The sequence below is a fragment of the Salvia hispanica genome, chromosome 1 (genome assembly GCF_029641045.1).
Source record: "Salvia hispanica isolate PSC_SH4W2 chromosome 1, Shi_PSC_v1, whole genome shotgun sequence".
NCBI classification, from domain to species: domain Eukaryota; kingdom Viridiplantae; phylum Streptophyta; class Magnoliopsida; order Lamiales; family Lamiaceae; genus Salvia; species Salvia hispanica.
This window is the reverse complement of record NC_142692.1, coordinates 66,258,351-66,284,194: the sequence shown is the minus strand read 5'-3', so window position 1 is coordinate 66,284,194 and position 25,844 is coordinate 66,258,351. Positions and strand designations below refer to the sequence as shown.

General features: G+C 38.6%; 2 protein-coding genes and 1 pseudogene across 3 annotated transcripts; all 3 read left to right on the top strand.

Annotated features, from left to right (window-relative positions):
- The first annotated feature begins 5 nt into the window (after positions 1-5).
- On the top strand, positions 6-5,657 carry LOC125223126 (ABC transporter C family member 3-like). The gene is made up of 10 exons (XM_089056224.1): positions 6-2,444; positions 2,599-2,685; positions 2,765-3,394; positions 3,530-3,691; positions 3,832-4,126; positions 4,211-4,425; positions 4,517-4,822; positions 4,899-4,962; positions 5,043-5,282; positions 5,357-5,657. The coding sequence occupies exons 1-10, from the start codon at positions 90-92 to the stop codon at positions 5,482-5,484; spliced, it is 4,482 nt and encodes a 1,493-aa protein (XP_088912350.1). The 5' UTR covers positions 6-89; the 3' UTR covers positions 5,485-5,657.
- Positions 5,658-10,004: 4,347 nt separating this feature from the next.
- Positions 10,005-10,735, top strand: LOC148934435 (secreted RxLR effector protein 161 pseudogene; annotated as a pseudogene).
- A 6,938-nt stretch (positions 10,736-17,673) lies between these two features.
- On the top strand, positions 17,674-23,552 carry LOC148934434 (ABC transporter C family member 3-like). 2 transcript variants are annotated; one of them, XM_089056209.1, is made up of 10 exons: positions 17,674-20,109; positions 20,182-20,268; positions 20,348-20,977; positions 21,367-21,528; positions 21,673-21,967; positions 22,060-22,274; positions 22,363-22,668; positions 22,745-22,808; positions 22,888-23,127; positions 23,202-23,552. In XM_089056209.1, the coding sequence occupies exons 1-10, from the start codon at positions 18,475-18,477 to the stop codon at positions 23,330-23,332; spliced, it is 3,765 nt and encodes a 1,254-aa protein (XP_088912335.1). In that variant the 5' UTR covers positions 17,674-18,474; the 3' UTR covers positions 23,333-23,552. The 2 variants fall into 2 exon arrangements, with proteins under 2 accessions (XP_088912335.1, XP_088912336.1); XM_089056210.1 differs by having other exon boundaries at positions 17,677-20,109; positions 21,481-21,528.
- The last annotated feature ends 2,292 nt before the right edge of the window (positions 23,553-25,844 follow it).

The following is a 25,844-nucleotide window of genomic DNA, read 5'->3' as shown; positions in this document are numbered from 1 at the left end:
AAAGGAGATATGCCAACTTATTCTTTCATTCATCAGTCACTCTACACACTCACAAAAATAGGATTCCATCTTCAATTTCATCTTACCTCATGGCAGCTGGTATGTCTGTTTTCCTCTCTAGTTCCCGCCTTTTTTCCTCTCTAATCAGTCCACTCGTATTGCGTTTCTTGACGACCTCCTTGCACTTGCTTTTGTTTTTCATTGTACTCGTTTCGTGGCTTCACATGAAATTTAGGAGAAACGACGATGAAAACCATAAACATAGAAATGTCTCATACTACAAAACAACCCTTTTCTCCTCTTTAGGCCTTTCACTCTTTAATCTCACTCTATGCATTTTGAACCTCTTCTACTGGTATGCAAATGGCTGGAGTGATGAAAAGACCCTAACTTTATCAGACTTGGCTGTCAAAACACTTTCTTGGTTGTGTCTCTTTCTCTTCTTGCATGTCTATTTCTCGAATTCGAAAGAAACCAATTATCCCCTCGTTCTGAGGCTTTGGTGGGGGGTGTTCTTTTGTGTGTCTTGTTATTGCCTTGTAACAGACGTTCTTTATTTCGAAAAAGCCAAAAATTTGTCGACTCTATTTTGGGCCTCTGATGTTGTTTCAGTCCTTATGAGTATAGTGTTCTGTTTCACTGGGTTTTGGGGTTCGAAAAGGGAGGATGAGAACACTATCCTTGAAGAACCCCTTTTGCATGATAGGTCTAGGAATGGTATAGAGTCTGAGACGCCGGCGGCCAAAGGGGACGAGACTGTGACCCCTTATGGCAGTGCTGGTGTTTATAGTCTCTTTACTTTCTCGTGGATGGGTCCTTTAATCGCGAAAGGGTACAAGAAAACCTTGGATCTCGAGGATGTTCCTCAGCTTGCCGGCTTGGACACTACTAGAGAGGCGTTTCCAGTTTTGAATGATAAGCTGGAGTCATATAGTGGAGGAAGTAAACGAGTCACTGCGGCCATGCTGGCAAAAGGGTTGTTTTTTACCGCTTGGAGGGAGGTTGCAATTTCTGGTATTTGTGGGTTGATTTACACGTCGGCTTCTTATGTTGGCCCTTACCTCATTGATATCTTTGTCCAGTACTTGAATGGAAGTAGGCATTTTGCAAATGAGGGATATATATTAGTTTCTGCATTTACCATCGCAAAGATGTTCGAGTGCTTTGCAGTGAGACATTGGTTTTTCAGGGTTCAACAGGGGGGTTATAGGGCAAGAGCAGCATTAGTTGCCAAAATATATAATAAGGGATTGACGCTTTCATGTCAATCTAAGAATGAACATACAACGGGGGAAATTATTAATTTCATGGCAGTTGATGCTGAGAGGATAGGTGAATTTGGTTGGTATATGCACGATCCATGGATAGTGATTCTGCAGGTTGTCTTAGCATTAATTATATTGTATAAAAATCTAGGGCTTGCTTCAATAGTTGCACTTGCTGCTACTGTTGTTGTCATGCTAGCAAATGTCCCACTTGGGAAATTGCAGGAGAAATTTCAGGATGGGCTAATGAAATCTAAAGATAAAAGGATGAAGGCAACTTCGGAAGTTTTGAGGAACATGAGAATCCTTAAACTACAGGCGTGGGAGTTGCGGTTTCTCTCTAGAATTCAGGAATTTAGGAGTGTAGAAGCCAGGTGGTTGGCAAGATACCTTTATACCACAGCGATAACTACTTTTCTCTTTTGGGGTGCTCCTACGTTCGTGTCTGTGGTAACTTTTGGTGCTTGTATGTTGATGGGAATCCCACTCGAGTCAGGAAAGATACTATCGGCGCTGGCAACCTTTAGGATTCTTCAAGAGCCAATTTACAATCTACCAGATACAATATCCATGATTGTTCAGGCTAAAGTTTCTCTGGATCGAATTGCGTCATTCCTTTCTCTTGACGACCTGCCACCAGATGTTGTGGAGAAGCTTCCGGTTGGTAGTTCTGATATTGCCATTGAGGTAATAGATGGAAACTTCTCTTGGGATGCATCTTCTTCTAGTCCTACATTGAGAGATATTAGTTTTAGAGTGTCGCGTGGAATGAGGGTTGCAGTTTGTGGCATGGTTGGTTCTGGAAAGTCTAGCTTACTTTCCAGTATTTTGGGGGAAATACCAAAAATATCTGGAGCGGTTAGTCTTTCAGGCACAAAAGCCTATGTTGCTCAGTCCGCTTGGATACAAAGCGGAAAAATAGAGGAAAATATACTGTTTGGTAAAGAAATGGATAGACAGCGATACAATAGGGTCCTTGAAGCATGCTCGCTGAATAAAGACCTGGAGATTCTACCTTTTGGGGATCAAACTGTTATTGGTGAGAGGGGAATCAACATGAGTGGTGGACAGAAGCAGAGGATACAGATTGCGCGAGCTCTTTACCAAGATGCCGATATTTATATATTTGATGATCCATTCAGTGCTGTGGATGCACATACAGGCACTCATCTTTTCAATGTAAGCACAACATGCTCCTCATTTCTTTTTATATGTATATATAAATTTATGATACTTTTTTAAGATGATAGTTGTTGATTGTCTTCTTAATTCCACTACGGCTCTTGTTTTTGGGTCCAATTCACGTACTAACATGATTTATATGATATGCCAGGAATGCATCATGGGGCTTCTGAATTCCAAAACCATTATTTATGTTACTCATCAAGTCGAGTTTCTGCCTGCTGCTGACCTTATTCTGGTGAGTTGTTCATCTCTAAATTGTTGATTTTTTTTCTTGCTTTAATCATGTAACATATGGCATATCTTTTACTCATCAGGTTATGAAAGAAGGACAGATTAAACAAGCGGGCAGGTACAACGATATTCTCAAATCAGGAAGCGATTTTATGGAACTTGTTGGTGCACACGAGGAGGCTTTATCAGCTCTCGACTCTATTAGTACCGAGAAATCAGCGAATGGTGAGGGAAGTAGCTCTGCAAATGCTAAGCCTGGTTTGCAGAGACAGGAATCGAAGAAACTTGGAAATGATAACAAGAATGAGGAAACAAAGGGCCAGCTTGTTCAAGATGAAGAAAGAGTGAAAGGAAGTGTTGGACTGTCAGTTTATTGGAGCTATATTACAACATCGTATGGCGGACTCCTGGCACTCGTTGCTTTGCTAGCTCAGGTTGCATTTCAGGTACTTCAAATTGGAAGCAATTATTGGATGGCATGGGCAACTCCTGTCTCCAAGGATGAAGCACCTCCAGTTGGAGGCTCTACCCTTATCCTCGTCTACGTTGCTCTGTCTGTTGGAAGTTCTTTTTGCGTTTTGGGAAGGTCAATATCTGTTGTGACCATGACCTACAAGACTGCAAAGATACTCTTTAACAAGATGCACCTCTGCATATTCCGTGCACCCATGTCTTTCTTTGATTCCACTCCAAGTGGGCGGATTTTGAATAGAGTATGTGACAATGCTATTTTCTTTTAGCTTATGATATATATGGTTTCTTTAATTTTTATGAACACTGACTGAAACTCTCTTGGAAGTAAAGCTGCTTAAGGAGTAACTTTTGATGAACGCTTTGTTCTTTGCCAGGTATCTACGGACCAAAGCGCTGTTGATTTGAACATGGGTATCATTGCGCAATTCTCTTTTTCCTTGATTCAGCTTCTAGGAGTTGTTGCTGTCATGACTCAAGTAGCTTGGCAGGTCTTCATCATTTTCATTCCAGTAATTGCAATTTGCATATTGTTGCAGGTAAAGTCATTGAATTCCTTTTACTATGCTTTCAGATGTCTCTGTCTTCAAATTATGTTGGTTATTATGTGAATAGGTAGATGCTAGCATGAAGTTGAATACAATTCGATGATTTGTTAATTCAGTATTTTCCTTTCCAGCGTTATTACATAGCTGCTGCACGAGAACTTTCCCGACTTTGTGGAGTGAGCAAAGCTCCAGTCATACAACACTTCTCAGAGACACTATCTGGAGCAATCACCATTAGAAGTTTCGATCAAGAATCTCGATTCCGAGAAATTAGCTTGAGGCTGATAGATGGATATTCACGGCCAAAGTTTCATATAGCTGGTGCAATGGAATGGCTATGCCTTCGTCTGGATGTGTTGTCTCTCATGACGTTTACCTGTGCACTGATTTTCCTGATTACACTTCCAGAAGGAACTATTGATCCAAGTGAGTGTTGTGCAAATATACCATATACTAAAACTTACGTGCTGAATTTGTTTAAAGCTGTTATACTCATAATATGCAATGCAGGTATTGCTGGTTTAGCCGTGACTTATGGCCTCAATTTAAATATGTATCAAGCCTGGGTTGTTTGGAACCTTTGCTTTATGGAGAACAGAATCATATCTGTTGAAAGAATACTTCAGTATACTTCACTTCCAAGTGAACCTCCTCTTGTCATAGAGTCGAACAGGCCGCAGAGTTGCTGGCCTACCCAAGGAGAAGTTAATATCCAAGATCTTCAGGTGAGTTTTTTTTTTTTTGGGACTGAATTCTCATTTATTATTACAGAATTCTTTAGTTTTCATTGTGCTGATATTGTAGCTGTTGTTGTAGGTTCGATATGGTCCTCACTTGCCCTTCGTGCTACGAGGCCTAACATGTACTTTCTTTGGAGGGAAGAGGACTGGTATAGTAGGAAGAACAGGAAGTGGCAAATCAACACTTATTCAGACACTCTTCCGAATTGTAGAGCCAACAGTCGGACAGATACTGATCGATGGTATCAATATAGCAGTTATTGGACTTCATGATTTACGATCCAAGTTGAGCATAATCCCACAAGATCCAACAATGTTTGAGGGAACTGTTCGAACTAACCTCGACCCCCTTGAAGAGTATACTGATGAGCAGATATGGGAGGTTCGTTTGGTTTAGTTGATAATTCGTACTCATGATTTGCGTGTTGGCTAAATGTCTTGTTTCTGTTGTTATTTAGGCTTTGGACAAATGCCAGCTTGGTGACGAGGTCAGGAAAAAGCCAGAGAAACTTGATTTTGCAGGTTAATATCGCTTACTGATTGTTCTTCTTCTTTGTTCGACTTGTTTATTTACTCGATAAGTTTGAATTGTGGTGAAACAGTGTCTGAGAATGGAGAGAACTGGAGCGTGGGACAAAGGCAGCTGGTTTGCCTCGGGCGCGTGCTCCTGAAGAAAAGCAAGGTCCTTGTTCTCGATGAGGCAACAGCGTCTGTTGACACAGCAACTGATAACCTGATCCAACAGACCCTGAGGAACCATTTCTGTGACTCGACAGTTATAACGATTGCACACAGGATAACATCGGTGCTGGACAGCGACATGGTTGTGCTGTTAGATAACGGTATGTGTGCTGTGGCTTGAGCAGTGTGTGAATGATTTAGTTGGGATTGAGTTGGTTGTGTTTGTGTGGTGCAGGATTGCTTAAGGAATACGAGACGCCGGAGAAGCTGTTGGAGGATAAGTCGTCTCTATTTGCGAAGCTGGTGGCAGAATACAACATCAGATCAAGCTCTAGTGTTGAGTCTCTTTCTTCTTTTGCATGACGATGATGACGACAACGACGATGATGATGGAACTTGTCTATAATTCATACAAGTTCTTTTGTTTTTGTTTAGGCAGAACTGGCTCTTGCACGATTTACTAATGATAGTAATATTATTGTACTGTTTGATGAACTCTTTTTGTTGTCTAAGTGATAAATCACTCATTATTGATATTCAAAGTAGTAGTAGTTATTATTACTCAATCAAACAAATACCACAGCTTTAATCAGAAACCAAACAAAATGTACACTATATTGCATCCTTTGTTCAGATACATCTAAAAATAAGGGTAAAGTGTTTGATTTTGCCCTATTATTTATGGAATTTACTTCAAAATGTCACACGGTTTAAATAATTAGTATACCATTTAGTAAATGTGGGATACTTTATAAACTCAAACAATGATACAAAATCTATCATGTACTAAAAAGTACTCTCTCCGTTCTAAAAAATATGGGCAATTGATATAACACGAGAATTAAGATAATTGATAAAGTAAGAGAAAGGAGGAGACGAATAGTTAAAGCAGTGTAAGTGGATAGTGAGACTCACATTATTAGTAGTGTTTAATAGTGGTATAAGTTGTAATTAAGTTGTTGTATAGAGGTAATAAATTAAGATAACTTTTCAAAAATGGAATGCACATATTTTTGTGGGATGGACGAAAATTGAAAATGTATATATTTTTATGGGATGGAGGAAGTAATTATTAATATGATTCGTTAGTAATGTATACAATAGTAAAAAGTAAAAATCCAATAAAATTTGAAATAGTGAAGTATAATGGACTCTAATTGTAATTGGGCTTGATTAATTCGGCTGGGCCCATTTAATTCAGAGGCCCAAGTGTTTATTGGTGACCCATGTTGGTTTTGGCCCGATAACTTAGAGGGATGCTCCGATGGCTGCCACGTGGCTATCTCACATGGATCGTGGAGGTTAGCCGTTGGATCTAGGTTTGTGTTTGTTATGAGTATTGAGACTCATCACATTCTGATTCATTCTATTCCGACTTCTCTCTCTCCTGTGTGCTGCTCCTGCTTCTCTCTTCTCTCTCTCTAGATTCCGGCGCCGTTCACCGGTTATCTTTTTCGATCTTCTGTTTCCACCTTGGTTTCTCGGTTCTAGAGAGACTCCTCGGTTTGATTCTGGGGGAAGTGAGTGCTTGAGCATTCCTTCTCAGATCTAGGGTTTGTCCAACTTCTCTGTTGGATTTGTGCGAGATTGGAGGTTCTTTGAGAGTTCTTGTGGTGCGTAGCAGTGTTTGGAGGTTGCTGTGAGATCCTTGCAACTGAGATAGTCTCTGTGTTGTAGCAGTTGGAGTATCCCTAGGGTTAGGGTTTGGTTACTTCACGGTGCTCCCTTGAGACTTGTTGGTGAAGATTGAGGAGGTCCTTGGCCCTGTGAAGTCGTGTGTGTGCGACCTGAGCCATATCCTAAATCTTCTGAAATTTTGTTGCTATTTCAGTTTATATCCGCAAGGATCACTTTCTTGTATTACTGACTTGTGTATTCTAGTGTGCAGGGTTTCCCCAATCAGTTGAAGCTTGGATTCCAGATCCGGTCAAGGATCTGAGTATAGCTAGGGTGCCTGATTAGGGTTCATACACTGTAATAGATACTTAGTCTGCCTACTTGTAATCTTGGAGTAGATTGCGTTTGTACAAGGCTTGTAACTTCTTAGATTATCCATCTCAGAGATCAATCAATAAAGAGGTCCCGGTAATTAGCGAATCCCGAGTGATCTGATCCCTACAGTGGTATCAGAGCCATGGGGGAATCACTTGGGCGCGCCGGGTTGCAAAATAAGGAGGTGGGCTCGTCGGAGTAAGGCTCAGCCTCCGGTACAGGCTCTGAGGTAAGTCGGATTCTCCTTAACGAAGGGTTTCCGCTCAGGTAAATTGGCTGAAACTCTAAAACTTTTACTGCTTTCTAGTCTTAGGTGTGGGCAGTTGTTGCTGGTTGTTGCCACTGGCCGTGGCTTAGGCTTTCTGTTCTCCTGTTTGTCTTGCATGTTCTAGTTGCTCTTTACAGCTTTCTTGCTTCCGTTGCTGTTTTCTTTGAGTGTCTCTTTAATCTCAAAGTGTGTATCCCAGAGCTTGACTCTGTGTCCTTGAGTGAATTGCCTATCCACCCTGTGCCTTAACCTCCTTGAGTGAACCCCTGCGCCCCCATACATTGGGTGATTGTGAACTGGGAAATCCTCTTGTCGGGGTACACGTGACAGATAGGGAGGAACTCCTTCTGGACTTGATTCTTGAGTCTGGGATCACTTTGAGGTGACTCCTGTGCGTGTGCGCCTTTGCTGTATAAGTGCTTCTGTGTTTCTTGCATGAGAAACCCCTGCATATCTGTTTTAAGTGGTCTCTTTGACTGTTGTGTGTTTAAGACCACTCTCTGTGAAAGCAGGGTTGCTTGTTGCGCTCTTTGGGTTGCTGGTACCTTTGTGTGTGTTAAAATCTTTCTCAAAATGTCCCAGCCAGTTGGCATTGTCCCCTTTAATGGGAAAAATGATTTTGTGATTTGGAAACAGAAAATGAAGTGTGTTTTAATTCAGCATAAAGTTTTCAAATCTGTTGAGGGATTAGTCCCTGACACTGAGTCTGCAGATAAGGTTGCAGAAATGAATGAATTAGCTAGGTCTATTATTATACTAAACCTCTCTGATTCGGTGATTAGAAAGGTTGGTACCATTGAGTCTGCCTCTGAGCTTTGGGAAAAGCTAGATACTCTGTATACTGAAACCTCAATGTCATCAAGAATGTATTTGCTGGAAAAACTCTTTAAGTTTAAACTTGATCTTTCAAAGGACATTGAGGATAATATTGATATTTTTCAAAAACTTGTTCAAGACATTAAAAGGTCTAGTGACAAAACCATTGATGAGTATACTAGCATTGCCCTAATGAATGTTATCCCTGATTCTTACAATGATGTTAAAGCTGCCATAAAGTATGGTAGGGATTCTGCCCCCCTTGATTTAATCATTAGTTCTTTAAAATCCAAAGAAATTGAGCTTACGGAAAATCAAGCTTTTAAAACTGCTTAGTCAAAGGTTTTAAATGTTAGGGGCAGATCTAAAACTAGAGGGGGTAATGAGGACAGTAACTCTAATGGGAATGGTAAAAAGAAGGGCAAGAGTAGGTCCAAGTCTAAGAGCAGGAATCCTAAGGCTAATAGAAAATGTTTTAACTGTGGTGAGGTTGGTCACTATAAAAAGGAGTGTCCTAATCCTAAAAAGCAGAAAAATAATAATCAACTGGATTTCATGGCTAACCTGGCTAAGGATAGTGATTTTGAAGGTGTTTGCTTCATGATTCATGATATTCTTTCTGTTAACTCTACTCTTGGCTGTTCTTTTTCCATTAATGACTGGCTAATTGATTCTGGATGCACCTATCATATCTCTCCTTTCAAAAATGTGTTTTCTGATTTCAAACCTGTGGAAAATACCTTTGTTTCTATGGCAAATGACAAAAAGTGTCAGATTCTTGGCATTGGGACAGTGTGTTTGAAATTCAGTAATGGCTATGTGCTTAATTTGAAGAATGTGAGATATGTGCGTGATTTGTGTTACAACCTGCTCTCCTGTACATGTTTAGAACAAGAAGGTTTTGAGGGTAAGTGGGGGCAGGGTGTTATGAAAATCTGTAAAGGTGCTATGTGTTTGTTTAAAGCTGAGAAGAAGTGTAATCTCTATGTGTGTTCTGCTCAATCTGTGGTCTGTGTGAGTAATCTTGCTAATGTGGTTAGAGTTGACAAGGCCATGTTGTGGCATAATAGACTTGGTCATATGAGTGAAAAAGGGTCTTAATATTTTGAAGAAAAATGAGTTGTTATCTGAAAATGATTTTCAAAATAGTCTTCCCTTTTGTGACACTTGTGTGTTGGGCAAACAACACAGAGTTGCCTTCCCTACTCCTATGACTGACAATGTCAGTCAGAGTGTTATTGAGTATCTCCACATGGATGTGTGGGGACCAGCCTATGTTTCTTCTCATTCAGGGTCTGTGTATTTTCTGTCCATAATTGATGATTTCTCCAGGAAAGTTTGGTGTTTTTTAATGAAAAATAAGTCTGAAGTCTTTGAAAAATTTTTGACTTGGAAAAATCTTATTAAAAATCAAACTGGAAAAACCATTAAAGTTATTAGGACAGATAATGGTCTTGAGTTTTGTAATTCCCAAATGGATGCTCTGTGCTCCAAGTTTGGAATTAAAAGACCCATTTACATGAAACAATCAGAGGGTTTTGTGGATCCAAACTTTCCCAATCATGTGTGTTTACTTAAGAAAGCTTTGTATGGTTTTAAACAATCTCCAAGGCAGTGGAATATTAAGTTCAATACTTGCATGCAGAAGTTAGGCTTTGTTAGGAGCTCCTTTGATGCTTGTTTGTATGTGAAAGATCTTGATAAAGTGCATGTGTTCTTGCTGTTGTATGTGGATGACATGCTTATTATGGGTCCTTGCATGAAGTCTGATAAACATGTGCAATCTGCTCTCTGTGATAATTTTGACATGAAAGACCTTGGTGATGCCAAAAAGATTTTGGGGATCAATATCCTAAGGGATAGGAAGTCCTCATCTCTGATTCTTCATCAGGAGCCTTATGTGCAAAAAATTCTTGAAAAGTTTAATATGCTTGGTGCTAAAACTGCTTCTGTTCCTCTAGCTGCTCATTTCTTGCTAAGTAAGGACTTGTGTCCTAAATCTGAGTCTGATGTGAAAGCTATGAAGAAGGTCCCTTATCCTATGCTATAGGCTCTGTTATGTATCTCATGGTTAGTACTAGGCCTGATATTGCCTATGATGTTTCTTGCTTAAGTAGATACATGTCTAATCCAGGACCTGTGCATTGGGAGGCTCTTAAATGGTTGCTTAGGTATCTGAAACATACTTCCAAGTATGGTCTGTGTTTTACTAAGTGTGATGATGGTGTTGAGCTATGTGGTTTTGTTGATTCTAACTATGCTAATAACAAGGACAAGAGAAAGTCCACTACTTCTTATGTGTTTACTGTGTGTAGGTCTTGTATTAGTTGGAAATCACAATTGCAGCACATAGTTGCCCTCTCCACTACTGAGTCAGAATATATAGCCATCACAGAGGCTATGAAGGAGGCTATTTGGTTAAAGGGAGTTCTCTCTGAACTCAAATTCTTGCATAATACTCCTGCTGTTTATTCAGATAGTCAGTCTGCTATTCAAAGTGCAAAAATCCTGTTTTTCATGATAGAAGTAAGCATATAGATGTTAGGTTCCATTTCATTAGAGATGTTGTTGAAAAATGTGAGGTTTTGTTGCATAAAGTGCATACTGATAAAAACCCTGCAGACATGGGCACTAAGTGCTTACCTGTGGAGAAACTGCTTTCTTGCATTAAAAGGTTGCATTTTGATTGTGGTTAGCATATGCATATGCATGTCCCGGGGGAAGACCTTGATGATTCATTAAGCCTTGGCTTAGTTGCAATCACAAGGCAGTAAAAGTCCTATAAGACTAATTGTGTAACAGCCCGCCCTCCTAGGGTACAATAAATGCGGCGGCTGCTACCCAAAAACTGACTCCAAAGAAGTAAACATAGGCTAGGGTTTCATTTAAAGATCACTGACCAAAAGGATTGGAAGGAATATCAGAGTATTTAATGCAACAAGTTAACCTAGAAGTTCAGAGGAAGATAGATATCATGAATGATGATCAAAACCTTAAGAGTACGACATAGTATCCAAGACAAGTCACAAGAAAAGACCAAGGTCTCAAACCGAAGGCAAGATGCAAATATTCCAAAAGAAATTCTAAAGAGTATCAAAAATTCCAGTGGAAAACGACCAAGAGAAAAGCATAGCTATGTATGGGGACACAACTACACTTAGAGTTCAACACATCCATATTAATTAATTAAGCTGCTCAACACCCGCCACCGCTCGTCATCATTCAACCTGCACATAAGGAAAACACATGCAGGGCTGAGTATTTTGAAATACTCAGTGAGCTCATTGCCAAAACATTTTATAAGTTATGTCACCCTTACCAAGTGAACTCGAGTTTTAAGCAGTTATAAAAGAATATCACGAGTATCACAAAATATATTTTCCATAGACTGGCCAGTCAAAATATCTCCCCATTTTCTCATCAAATTCCACAATCACAATCTCAATCTTTCCATGGTGCGACGAAAGCGTGGCCACACTTTTCGCCCACGAGACCGGCCGACTAGCTAGGACGGCTCCCGATCCCCTCGTGTACACAGCCTGGTAGGGTTTGCGGCTCATACTCAGACCCGAATTCGTATAATCATATCCATAGCCCTATAGCCCAGTGGAGCGAACTCACAAACTAGGCATCAGGCACACAATCTCACAATAAAACAAACATAGGCATGGCATAGCAGTTAAACCACCCTTATAACTCCAATCAATATTTTTGACAAAAATAAAAGAGAGTTTTAAGAGTAAAGCCCACCTCGACTGCTTAAGTTTCAAGTAGTTTCGCTTTTCCGTTATCTGGCTTCGCAACCGAGGTTTCACCTTTTTATTCACATAGGCACATATTCACAAATCAGATTCAATCACAACTCTTAACTCATGCATGTCTCAACACTTTCCCTTTTTCCCATCGATTCATCTTATTATCACAAATCAAAGATCATGTTCCTCATAAGACTTTCATTCACATCTCAATCCTAGTTCTAACATCAACATATATCACACAAGAATATTTAGCCATCAAGCACACAACACAACACAACACACACACACGACACACACTCACGCCACACTCACACACGCACGCACACACACACATGTTCCAAATTCCCTTTCCCTTTTCATCCCAATCTCACTCAAAGAAGATGCATGAGGCTTCAAGAAGACCAATTAATCGGTTGGAAAGGAGAAAAAGATGGAGAAGAAGAAAAGAACACTTATATATAAACAAAATACCTTTTTAGAGGAAAACGATTGGTAGAAACAAAGTAGAGACTTGGTTCTTCAAGAATTCTTGGATTAAACTTCAATTCTTCTCCAAAAGATAGCAAAATATTGGAGAGTAGAAGAAGAAAAATTTGAGAGAGTGAGAGGATGGGGGGGGGACGAAAATAATGGGGTTTAGGGTTAGGGGTTCTCTTATTTATAGTGCTCAACAAGATCTTTAGGTAATTAGAATAGAATATTTGGTAAGATCTTATTCTCCACAATTAATAAAATAAATATTATGGAGTAGGGAAGAAGAATTAACAAAAATAGACTCTAAGGCAATATTCCATGTAATTTTTGAAAACTAGGCTTTTTAATTAGCCAAGATTTTGTTTTGGTATATTTTACGGAGTAGAATAAAATATCACGGAGCAAAATAAAATAAAAATTTTCCCCCATTGGCCTAGAAATAGGCGTGTATTTTGAGCCTAATTAAGGCATGGATTTTTTTGAATATTAATTAAAATAAGGTATGGTAAGGATCTCTTGAAGTATGGAAGGATTTGGTAGAATATTTAAATTCTAGGTATGGAAAGAAATCAAATAAGAGGTCAAATAAAATAAAACAATTCCTTTCCTTCTACATGTGATTTTCGAAAATCACAAAGAAATAGTGCCTAGTATTTATGGAAATTTTCTCTAATATTCTCACTCACCCTTAATCAAATAATTCATCTCATAAATTAATTAATCACATATGCCACATCATAATAGTCAACAAATTTGACTTTTCAAACTTCTCAATCAAATAAACTCATGTAATAAATTCACTTATCAAATAATTCACATCTTTCACGTCATCGATAATGAATTTTAGGGCTCTAGAATTAGGGTTCTAAATTCCGGGATGTTACAAATTGGCTTGCCATCTAGTGTCGTTTAGGCAACCTGACCTTATCTCTTGACTAATGAGCTTTAAAACTCTTTGGTGTCTTGAGAGGGCCTTGTAGGCTATGATGAAAGCAACACATGACCGTGGCTCTCCTCTGTTTACCCAATTTAGTCCAAGGTGGAGTATGTGAAGTATAATGGACTCTAATTGTAATTGGGCTTGATTAATTCGGCTGGGCCGATTTAATTCAGAGGCCCAAGTGTTTATTGGTGACCCATGTTGGTTTTGGCCCGATAACTTAGAGGGATGCTCCAATGGCTGCCACGTGGCTATCTCACATGGATCGTGGATGTTGGCCGTTGGATCTAGGTTTGTGTTTGTTATGAGTCTTGAGACTCATCACATTCTGATTCATTCTATTCCGACTTCTCTCTCTCTCCTGTGTGCTGCTCCTGCTTCTCTCTTCTCTCTCTCTAGATTCCGGCGCCGTTCGCCGGTTATCTTTTTCGATCTTCTGTTTCCACCTTGGTTTCTCGGTTCTAGAGAGACTCCTCGGTTTGATTCTGGGGGAAGTGAGTGCTTGAGCGTTCCTTCTCAGATCTAGGGTTTGTCCAACTTCTCTGTTGGATTTGTGCGAGATTGGAGGTTCTTTGAGAGTTCTTGTGGTGCGTAGCAGTGTTTGGAGGTTACTGTGAGATCCTTGCAACTGAGATAGTCTCTGTGTTGTAGCAGTTGGAGTATCCCTAGGGTTAGGGTTTGGTTACTTCACGGTGCTCCCTTGAGACTTGTTGGTGAAGATTGAGGAGGTCCTTGGCCCTGTGAAGTCGTGTGTGTGCGACCTGAGCCATATCCTAAATCTTCTGAACTTTTGTTGCTATTTCAGTTTAGATCCGCAAGGATCACTTTCTTGTATTACTGACTTGTGTATTCTAGTGTGCAGGGTTTCCCCAATCAGTTGAAGCTTGGATTACAGATCCGGTCAAGGATCTGAGTATAGTTAGGGTGCCTGATTAGAGTTCATACACTGTAATAGATACTTAGTCTGCCTACTTATAATCTTGTAGTAGATTGCGTTTGTACAAGGCTTGTAACTTCTGAGATTAGCCATTTCAGAGATCAATCAATAAAGAGGTCTCAGTAATTAGCGAATCCCGAATAATCTGATCCCTACAAGTACTAGGCTTCATTGATAGTAAATCATTATGTAATCCTCATATAACTTGATCCTACCATTCTATGTACGGTACTTCTTGCCCTTATTTTCCATGAATCGGGATGAGTAAACATAAATTTATAATAAATGTATATACAAAATACCCTTATATTTTAAATCGATTTTATTATTAATTTATTATTTTATTACTAAATTGCCCTTTTATAGCCTATATGGACTGAAAGTCAACCGACTCAATCAAACGATGGGAGAAGGTTATGTAGATTTGTTATTTACAAATACTCAAGCTAGATGAATTTTAGAGAGCTTTGTGTGTTGTTTGATTTTTTGTATAATTTTTTGTATGTACACTTTTGGCTTAGAACATGCATTTATTTGATGTAGAAGTTGCGATTTTCACTTTATATATGAACAATTTGTAGATTTTTAGTTTATATTAGACAATTTGTAGATTTTTTGGAAATTATTTAAAAATAAAATTGTTAGACAAAATGGCTATTATTATTGGAATTTTTTTTACTATTATATATTATATCTAATTTCGCTCCATAATTTTTATATGAAGGAGCAAAGTATATAAGAAAATTGAGTTAGTAATCATTAATTAGCTAGTAAAGGTGATAGTGGTTTTTTTTAAATTTATTATTTTAATACTTAATCAAAAGCCACCCAATAATAAAGAGAACTAAATGCATGTACATCTACATCGGCGTCTAAAATAAATATCAAACATTTATCAAGATATATTAGTATAAACAAATAAGGTATAATATGAGAAGGTCCAAGAAAATGAAGAAAGCTGTTAAATTCTCTCAATTTTGTCCCACATCGACTTGGTGATGATCCAATCTTATTTATATAAGTGTGGATAAGTCTTCCCCTTATGAGGCCTTTTAAGGGGTGAGTGGCTCATTTCTAATATGGTATCAGAGCGGGCCCAAGTCGATGATGGATTTCTCTTTATCTCTTATCTACCTCACGAGTGGAAGACCGATGTCCTTCCCGGCCCACATCGATGATGGTTCTCTCTTATCTCTTGCATTGCCTATCCACGTGATGGAAGACCGGTGTCCTTTTAAGGGGTGAGTGGCTCATTTCTAATATGGTATCAGAGCGGACCCAAGTCGATGATGGATTTATTTCTTTATCTCTTCTCTTGCCTACCCACGTGATGGAAGACCGATGTCCTTTCCGGCCCACGCGTGAGGGGCATGTTAAATTCTCTCAATTCTGTCTCACATCGACTTGGTGATGATCCAATCTAATCTATATAAGTGTGGACAATCCTCCCCCTTATGAGGCCTTTTAAGGGGTGAGTGGCTCATTTCTAACGTGTTAAATTCTCTCAATTCTGTCCCACATTGACTTGGTGATGATCCAATCTAATCTATATAAGTGTGGATAACTCTTCCCCTTATAAGGCCTTTTAAGGGGTGAGTGTCCCATTTCTAATATGGTATCAGAGCGGGCTCAAGTCGATGATGGATTTCTCTTTATCTCTTATCTACCTCACGAGTGGAAGACCGATGTCCTTTCCGGCCCACATCGATGATGGTTCTCTCTTATCTCTTGCATTGCCTACCCACGTGATAGAAGACCGATGTCCTTTCCGGTCCACACGTGAGGGGGCGTGTTAAATTCTCTCAATTCTGTCCCACATCGACTTGGTGATGATCCAATCTAACCTATATAAGTGTGAATATTCTCAAAACTCTCCTTTTATATATTGTATAAATAACATATTTAATTTTCTTTCGTAAAATTGTTAGATAACTTTTTTGAGACGATAATGTATAGTAAAGTTGCAAATAAAAAGTTTAGAGTTTAAAATAAAATGGAAGAAGAAATTCAATCTTCTTGTCTACGCTATATAAGAAAAATTTACGCAACTAATACTATTCAGATAATTTACGCAACTAATATTGTTCAGATGGAACGTTATATTGCTAACTCAATATTTAATTGCTAACTATAATTAAATAATAGCCATTAGATATTCAAATTAAAGGCCTAGATCATCAACTCCGAAATGTCAATACGATCAATAAAAAGGGTCAATAAGGCCATAGGATTAATTTCAAAAAAATAATAAGGATATTAATGTCAATTAACTACATGTTTAGTTATAACTAACTTTTAAAAGAAATCCCAAAACTTTAAATTCATATAACATATATCAAATTAAAGATAATTTTATAAGGATTCTAACGATATCCTACATTCATATGTTTCGACGTAAATTTGAAAAAAAATTTGAAAATTTTAATTTTTTCGTACAACAGAAATGTCAACATACTATATAAAATATGTCAATATAATATATGTAGAATATCAATATAAGCAATGAGTTAACATTCTTAAAGCATTGTGTTGGCATTCTTAAAGCATTGTGTTGATATTTTCGAAACACTTGACATTTTCATCCAAAACCCTAATTTGGAGTTTTTTTTATTTTATTAATAAAAATAAAAATTACACATGGCAAATTGTAGACCACACGTTTTCTAAAATCCTATAGCCTTAAATTAATTGTAGTTAGCAATTAAATGATGAGTTAACAATTGATCATCACAACAGAACAATATATTTGGAAGCTATAATTAATCATTTCCTAAATTCATACAGATTCAATTTAGAAAACTTAAATCTTTTCTTAAATGATCATATAAGGGTAAATATAAATATATTAAAATGTAAAATATCTAAATTATCTAATTTTGTATATACAATTTTTATTAATTTATCACTAATCAATTATAAATTCCTATATTAACAGGATAATTATCAATAACATCAGATATCCTCTCCACTAGGTTTCACTTCCACCATAGCCATAGGCTTGCCCATCACGTTTTTTGCTTCTCAAGCAAAATCACTTTCTTGACTTTTGTTTTGTTAATTAATGGAGGGCCAAACTAGGACATTCTTCTGTTTTTATAGAAAAAAACACAAACAACAAAAAGCAGTATTCCCTCCGTTCCATATGTTAATAGAGTCATTTTTTCTATTTTGAAAAGTTCTAAGTCAATTGAGTCATTTCATCTTTTTTTTATAAAAAATAATTCTTTCTTTTAGCTTTATTTTCATTTCATTTCTTACTTTTTTTACTATGCATTTAACTCGCTATTCTTAAACTACATGCTCAAAACAAATGCTTCAATTAACGAAGGGAGTACTACAAACTATCACTGACGAGTCGTGCACTAGTTATGTAGGGAGTAGAGATATTAAGTTATCTCTTGGACTTCACTTACTCAAACAGTAACACTAAGAAACACACTTTCACAACCACGAGATTTCTACGATGACTGGTATGTCTGTTTTCCTCTTTGATTCCCGCCTTTTTTGACATGATTGGAGGTGGTCTTGCTTCTCTATTCAATCCAATCCGCTTGCGTTTCTTGACGATATCCTTGCACTTGATTTTACTGTTTATTGTCCTCGTTTCACAAGAAATTTAGGAGCAACAACGAAGAAAACCATAAACATAGCAATATCTCATACTACTACAAATCAACCCTTTTCTCCTCCTTAGGCCTTTAATTCTCTAATCTCACTCTTTGCCTTTTGGACCTCTTCTATTGGTATGCAAATGGCTGGAGTCATGAAAAGATCCTAACTTTATGTCAAAACATTTTCTTGGTTATCTCTCTATCTTTTCTTGCATGTCTGTTTCTCGAATTCGAAAGAAACCAAGTATCCCCTCGTTATGAGGCTTTAGTGGGGGCTCTTCTTTTGCGTGTCTTGTTATTGCCTTGTAACAGACCTTTATTTCGAAAAAGCCAAACATTTGTCGACTCTCTTTTGGGCCTCTGATATTGTTTCAGTCCTTATGAGTTTAGAGTTCTGTTTCACTGGGTTTTGGGGTGGGAAAAGTGAGGATGAGAAAACTATCCTTGAAGAGCCCCTTTTGAATGGTATAGAGTCTAAGACACCGGCCGCCAAAGGGGATGACACTTTGACCCCTTATGGCAGTGCTGGCGTTTATAGTCTCTTTACTTTCTAGTGGATGAGCCCTTTAATCGCGCAAGGGTACAAGAAAGCCTTGGATCTCGAGGATGTTCCTCAGCTTTCCGGCTTGGACACTGCTAGAGGGGCGTTTCCAGTTTTGAATGATAAGCTGAAGTCCTATAGTAGAGGGAGTAGCCGAGTCACCGCAGGAATGTTGGCAAAGGGGTTGCTTTTTACCGCTTGGATGGAAGTCGTGATTTCTGGTATTTGTGTGTTGATATACACGTTGGCTTCTTATGTTGGTCCATACCTCATAGATATCTTTGTCCAGTACTTGAATGGAAGTAGGCATTTTGCGAATGAGGGCTATATATTGGTTTCTGCGTTTACCATTGCAAAGATGTTCGAGCGCTTTGGACTAAGACATTGGTCTTTTAAGGTTCAACAGGCTGGTTATAGGGCGAGAGCAGCATTAGTTGCTAAAATATATAATAAGGGATTGACGCTTTCTTGTAAATCGAAGAATGACCATACAACGGGGGAGATTATTAATTTCATGGCAGTTGATGCTGAGAGGATAGGTGACATCTGTTGGTATATGCATGATCCATGGATGGTGATTCTGCAGGTCGTCTTAGCATTAATTATATTGTATAAAGATCTGGGGCTTGCTTCAATAGTTGCACTTGCTGCTACTATTGTTGTCATGCTCGCAAATGTACCACTTGGGAAATTGCAAGAGAAATTTCAGGACGGGCTAATGAAATCTAAAGATAAAAGGATGAAGGCAACTTCGGAAGTCTTAAGGAACATGAGAATCCTTAAACTTCAGGCTTGGGAGTTGAGGTTTCTCTCTAGAATTCAGGAACTTAGGAGTGTAGAAGCCAGGTGGTTGGCAAGATACCTTTATACCACAGCGTTCACTACTTTTCTCTTTTGGGGTGCTCCTACGTTCGTGTCTATGGTATCTTTTGGTGCTTGCGTGTTGATGGGAATCCCACTAGAGTCGGGAAAGATACTATCTGCGGTGGCAACGTTTAGGATTCTTCAAGAGCCAATTTACAATCTGCCTGACACAATAGCCATGATTGTTCAGACCAGGGTTTCTCTGGATCGAATTGCGTCATTCCTTTCTCTTGACAACCTACCACCAGATGTAGTAGAGAAGCTTCCGGTTGGTAGTTCTGATATTGCCATTGAGGTGATAGATGGAAACTTTTCATGGGATGTATCATCTCCTAGTCCCACGTTGAGAGATATTACTTTTAGAGTGTCGCGTGGAATGAGGGTTGCAGTCTGTGGTAAGGTTGGTTCTGGCAAGTCTAGCTTACTTTCTAGTGTTTTGGGGGAAATACCAAAAATATCTGGAACGGTTAGGCTTTCAGGAACAAAAGCCTATGTTGCTCAGTCCGCTTGGATACAAAGCGGAAAAATAGAGGAAAATATACTGTTTGGTAAAGAAATGGATAGACAGCGATACAATAGGGTCCTTGAAGCATGCTCGCTGAATAAAGACCTGGAGATTCTACCTTTTGGGGATCAGACTGTTATTGGTGAGAGGGGAATCAACATGAGTGGTGGACAGAAGCAGAGGATACAGATTGCGCGAGCTCTTTACCAAGATGCCGATGTTTATATATTTGATGATCCATTCAGTGCTGTGGATGCACATACAGGCACTCATCTTTTCAATGTAAGCACAGCATGTTCTTCATTTCTATTGTTAGTATTTATGAAACATTTCTTAATTTATATTTAATGCTAGGAATGCATCATGGGGCTTCTGAATTCCAAAACCATTATTTATGTTACTCATCAAGTGGAGTTTCTGCCTTCTGCTGACCTTATTCTGGTGATTTGCTGATCTCTAAATTGATGCTTATTTTGCATACTTTAATCATGTGACTTGTGACTTATCGTTTACTCGCCAGGTTATGAAAGACGGTCGAATTAAACAAGCGGGCAGGTACAACGACATTCTGAGACCTGGAAGTGATTTCATGGAACTTATCGGTGCACACGAGGAGGCTTTATCATCTCTTGACTCTATTAGTACAGAGAAATCTGCAAATGGTGAGGGAAGTAGCTCTACAAACGCTAAGCCTGTTTTGCAGCAACCGGAATCTGAGAAACATGGAAATGATAACAATAATGAAGAAACCAAGGGTCAGCTTTTTCAAGAAGAAGAAAGAGTGAAAGGAAGTGTAGGACTGTCAGTTTACTGGAACTATATCACAACAGCTTATGGTGGACTCCTAGCACCCGTTGCTTTGCTAGCCCAGATTGTGTTCCAGGTGCTTCAAATTGGAAGCAATTATTGGATGGCTTTGGCAACTCCTGTTTCCGAGGATGAAGCACCTCTAGTTGGAAGCTCTACCCTTATCCTCGTCTATGTTGCTTTGTCGATTGGAAGTGCCTATTGCATATTGGGAAGGGCTTTATCTGATGTGACCATTAGCTACAAGACTGCGAAGATACTCTTTAACAGGATGCATCTCTGCATATTCCGTGCACCCATGTCTTTCTTTGATTCGACTCCGAGTGGGCGTATTTTGAATAGAGTATGTGACAATGCTCTTTTCTTTTCTTTTGTTTTCATTTTAGCTTATGATATATGGTTTCTTTCACTTTCATTAAGACTTACTGAAATTCTGTTGGAAGTCAAGCTGCTTACCATCTCCAACCCATTTTTGAGTATTATATGTCACACCAAAAAGTAGTTTTACTCCAACCATTTACACTGTATTTAAAACTTACACCATTTTGGGGTATTTGTCTCTCAAAAATTTTGCAGTGACACCATATATGGTGTTATTCCATTGAAAAACCCAAAAATGGGTTTGGGTTTAATGTATGATTGGAGAAATTGTCTACACTAAAAATGAGTTTTGGTGTATGATTGAAGATGGTCAAGGAGTAACTTTTTGATGATCACTTCGTTCTTTGCTAGATATCTACGGACCAAAGTACTGTTGATTTGAACATGGGTGTCATCTCGAACTTCTCTTTTGCCGTGATACAGCTTTTAGGAGTTGTTGCTGTCATGACGCAAGTTTCTTGGCAGGTGTTCATCATTTTCATTCCAGTAGTTACAATATGCATATTGTTGCAGGTAAAGTTCCTTTGCTACTATATGGCTCAAGTAGTTTCATTGTACCATGCTTTTGTCTTGACATTCTTGTTACTGTATAGGTAGATGCTAACATGAAATTGCATATGATTCAATCGTTAGTTAATTCAGTATTTTCCTTTCCAGCGATATTACATTGCTGCTGCACGAGAACTTGCCCGACTTTGTGGAGTGAGCAAAGCTCCAGTCATACAACACTTCTCAGAGACACTATCAGGAGCAATCACCATTAGAAGCTTTGATCAAGAATCCCGATTCTTAGACATAAGCTTGAGGCTGATAGATGGATATTCACGGCCAAAGTTCCATACAGCTGGTGCGATGGAATGGCTATGCCTTCGTCTGAATGTGTTGACTCTCATGATGTTTACCGGTGCACTTATTTTCCTGATTACTCTTCCAGAAGGAACTATTGATCCAAGTCAGTGTTGTGCAAATATATCGTTGATCAATACTTATATTTTAACGCGATTCATTGGTTTAAAGTTCATATACTTGTAATATGCAATGCAGGTATTGCTGGTTTAGCAGTGACTTATGGCCTTAATTTAAATATGTATCAATCCCAGGTTGTTTACCACCTTTGCTTAATGGAGAACAGAATCATATCAGTTGAAAGAATACTTCAGTATACTTCACTTCCAAGCGAGCCTCCGCTTGTCATAGATTCGAACAGGCCGCGGAGTTGCTGGCCTACACAAGGAGAAGTTAATATCCAAGATCTTCAGGTGAGGTTTTTCGATGGACTGCATTCTCGTTTATTATTTCAGAATTCTTTAGTTTCTGATTGTGCTGATATTATAACTGTTGTTGTAGGTTCGATATGGTCCTCACTTACCCTTCGTGCTACGAGGCCTAACATGCACTTTCTTTGGAGGGAAGAGGACTGGTATAGTAGGAAGAACAGGAAGTGGAAAATCAACCCTTATTCAGACACTCTTCCGAATAGTTGAACCAACAGTCGGACAGATATTGATCGATGGGATTGATATCTCAGCTATTGGACTTCATGATCTACGATCCAAGTTGAGCATAATCCCACAGGATCCAACAATGTTTGAGGGAACTGTTCGAACTAACCTCGACCCCCTTGAAGAGTATACTGATGAGCAGATATGGGAGGTTCGTTTGGTTTAGCTGATAATTCATACTCATGATTCGCGTGTTATTTAAATGTTTTGTTTCTGCTTTTTTTTAGGCTCTTGATAAATGCCAGCTTGGTGACGAGGTCAGGAAAAAGCCAGAGAAGCTTGATTTTGCAGGTTAATCTCGCTCATTGATTGTTCTTCTTTGTTGTTCGACTTAAGTATTTACTCATGAGTTTAAATTATGGCGAAGTAGTATCTGAGAATGGAGAGAACTGGAGCGTGGGACAAAGGCAGCTGGTTTGCCTCGGGCGCGTGCTACTGAAGAAAAGCAAGGTTCTTGTGCTCGATGAGGCAACAGCGTCTGTTGACACAGCAACTGATAACCTGATCCAGCAGACCCTGAGGAACCATTTCTGTGACTCGACAGTTATAACGATTGCACATAGGATAACATCGGTGCTGGACAGCGACATGGTTGTGCTGTTAGATAACGGTACGTGTGTTGTGGCTTGAGCAGTGTGTAAATGATTTAGTTGGGATTGAGTTGGTTGTGTTTGTGTGGTGCAGGACTGCTTAAGGAATACGAGACGCCGGAGAAGCTGTTGGAGGATAAGTCGTCTCTGTTTGCGAAGCTGGTGGCAGAATACAGCATCAGATCAAGCTCTAGTGTTGAACATCTTTCAAATCCAAATCAATAACAGAAATGGTCTTCTTTTGCATGACGAGAATGACGACGACGGCGACGATGATGATGATGGAACGTGTCTATAATTCATACAAGTTCTTTTGCTTTTGTTTAGGCAGAACAGGCCCCATAAGTTCTTGCACGATTTAACTCGTTTTGTTGTCGAAATGATGAATCTCTCATTATTGATATTCAAAGTAGTAGTAGTTAATTATAACTATTACTCAATCAAATACCACAGCTTTAATCAGAAACCAAACAAAATGTACACTATATTGCATCCGTTGTCCAGATACATCTAAAAGACATTCGTAAATTCGTAATTACCTATTACTATTCTCTACTAGGAAAAAAACAAATTGGGGGAAAAAATATGGATAAAGTGTTTGATCTTATCCTATTATTTATGGAGTTTACTTCAAAATGTCACACGGTTCAAATAATTACACTCTTCGTCTCATAGTAGATAGCATTCCATCTGTTTCCAAAGAATATGCAGTTTGGTTTCGGCTCAAATTTTAATGCAAAATTAATAAAGTAAAAAAAGAGGTAGAAAAACAAAAGTAATTAAAGTATTGTTAGTGAGGAATGAGTCCCACCACATTAGAGAGGAAAAAAGTTTCCGAAATTGGCAAGTGCATATTCTTATGTGACAAACTAAAAAGGAAAGAGTGTATATTATTATGAGACGGATGGAGTACTTGGTAAATGATACGAGATTTTAGGAGATATTATTTTGTGTGTCAGTTGGAAAGAGAAAATAACATATTTATATTAAGTGAGAGAGAATTTTTTCTAAAAGGGGAAATGTGACATCTTTTATGGGATAAACTAAAAAACTAAAGTGTGACATTTATCATGGGACGAGAAGAATTCCATTAAGTAATTGTGGGATATCTTTTAATAAACTCTCAAACAATTGGACAAAATCGACCATTTACCAAAAAAAAATTATTAATATGATTTTCACTACACGTTTTCGTTGTTATGTATACAATAGTAAAAAACCTTCAAATTTGAAATAGTAGGCTTCATTGACCTTGTACTTGTTGCCATTATTTTCCATGAATGGGGATATTACTAACACACATTTTCCCTATAAAAGCAATAATGAAGTGGGTAATTGATAAGGCTAATTTCATGCATTGATTATGGGGTTAAATTCAACAGCTTATTGGGTCTAACACAACTTTTAAGTCAGGTGTATAGAGGAAAACGCCAGATCCAGGAAGAAGGAAGGAAATTACCTGGTGAAGAAGTCTGGCGGGAAAGTGAACAGAAGAAAGGAAAAAGTTACCAGAGGAGATTTCTAGCCGGAGGGCAGAAAGGAGAATTCAAGAGAAGATTCTAGAAGATCAACTCCACACTTATAAATAAGAGCATGCAACACACAAGGAGGAGGACCTTTGGCTCTTAGCTCACTTTTCACACTTCTACACACACACTTAGGGGTTACAAAATTCTGGGGTTGGGGGTTCGTAATTTGCATCATCGTTGTGTACCACCGTCTCTACGCAAGGCGAAGAAACAATTTACAGCTTTCAGTTTTAATTTCAGCTTTTGAATTCCCCGAGTCTTCGTTGTTCGAAGCTCGACCTTATTTTGTTGAATCGTTATCGAATTCGTAATCGTTTAGCTATGAAAATTTGTGTTATGTCTCCGTATTATGTTTGTGTTGATTGTTGCTTTATCTTGGATGCTTTTCGCACTTGATCTGTTTTATTTGAGTTGAATTGTGCTGGACTTGTAGTTGATCGGTTGAATTTGGTCGGATCGGAGTGATCGGAGGTGGAATTTGTTGTGGTTTGTTGTGGATGGCTTGGATTCGGAGCGGATGAAGCGTCCGATGTTTAGATCTGTTAATTTCTGCATGGGTTTTGAAGTTTAGTTTTTGTTTTCTCATTTACCTCGTCTAGTGGTGGTAGATCTACTCTATTTTCATAGTTAATCGTAATTTGATAGTTTAATTCGGCATGCTCTGTTTCGATTTGATGTTTACTCTGTTTTCTGCATCTTGTGATCGTGAATCGTTGGTGAAGATGAAGCTAGTTGTTAGTTAAATTCATAGTTAGTTATTTGCAGTTTTTCATTCGTACTTTACTGTTTCTGGAAATGGTCCCCACGGTCTGTTCTTCATCTGTCTAGGTAGTTTAGGGAAAGTAATTCACTAGGTTTGGTAAGTTTCGTCGCTGGAGTATTGATCTGTTTAAATCTTTGTTTTCGTTATGCATGCTTCCATTAAGTTTTCCTAGGTCTAGCTGGTAGAATAGATCATTTACATTTCCCATGTCTAGTAGTTAAGTTCTCAACCCAAAGTTGCGTGGCAGCAGCCAAAAACCTTTTCCAAAATCTCTTAGGTAGGGGTGACAAATCATGCGTGTCGGGTCGTTATCGTGTCGACACAATAACGACACGAATACGATAACAACAAACACAAACACGACCCATTAAGAAAACCTCAAACACGAACACGAACACGACCCGCTACCTTCAGACACGAACACGACACGAACCCATTAACGACA

Coding starts and splice junctions, on each gene's coding strand:
- LOC125223126 (XM_089056224.1), top strand. CDS start 90: ATGGCAGCTGGTATGTCTGTTTTCCTCTCTAGTTCCCGCCTTTTTTCC. Junction 2,445..2,598: donor CAGGCACTCATCTTTTCAAT/GTAAGCACAACA, acceptor ATGATATGCCAG/GAATGCATCATGGGGCTTCT. Junction 3,395..3,529: donor GTGGGCGGATTTTGAATAGA/GTATGTGACAAT, acceptor GTTCTTTGCCAG/GTATCTACGGACCAAAGCGC.
- LOC148934434 (XM_089056209.1), top strand. CDS start 18,475: ATGAGCCCTTTAATCGCGCAAGGGTACAAGAAAGCCTTGGATCTCGAG. Junction 20,269..20,347: donor CTTCTGCTGACCTTATTCTG/GTGATTTGCTGA, acceptor TTTACTCGCCAG/GTTATGAAAGACGGTCGAAT. Junction 22,669..22,744: donor CTGATGAGCAGATATGGGAG/GTTCGTTTGGTT, acceptor GCTTTTTTTTAG/GCTCTTGATAAATGCCAGCT.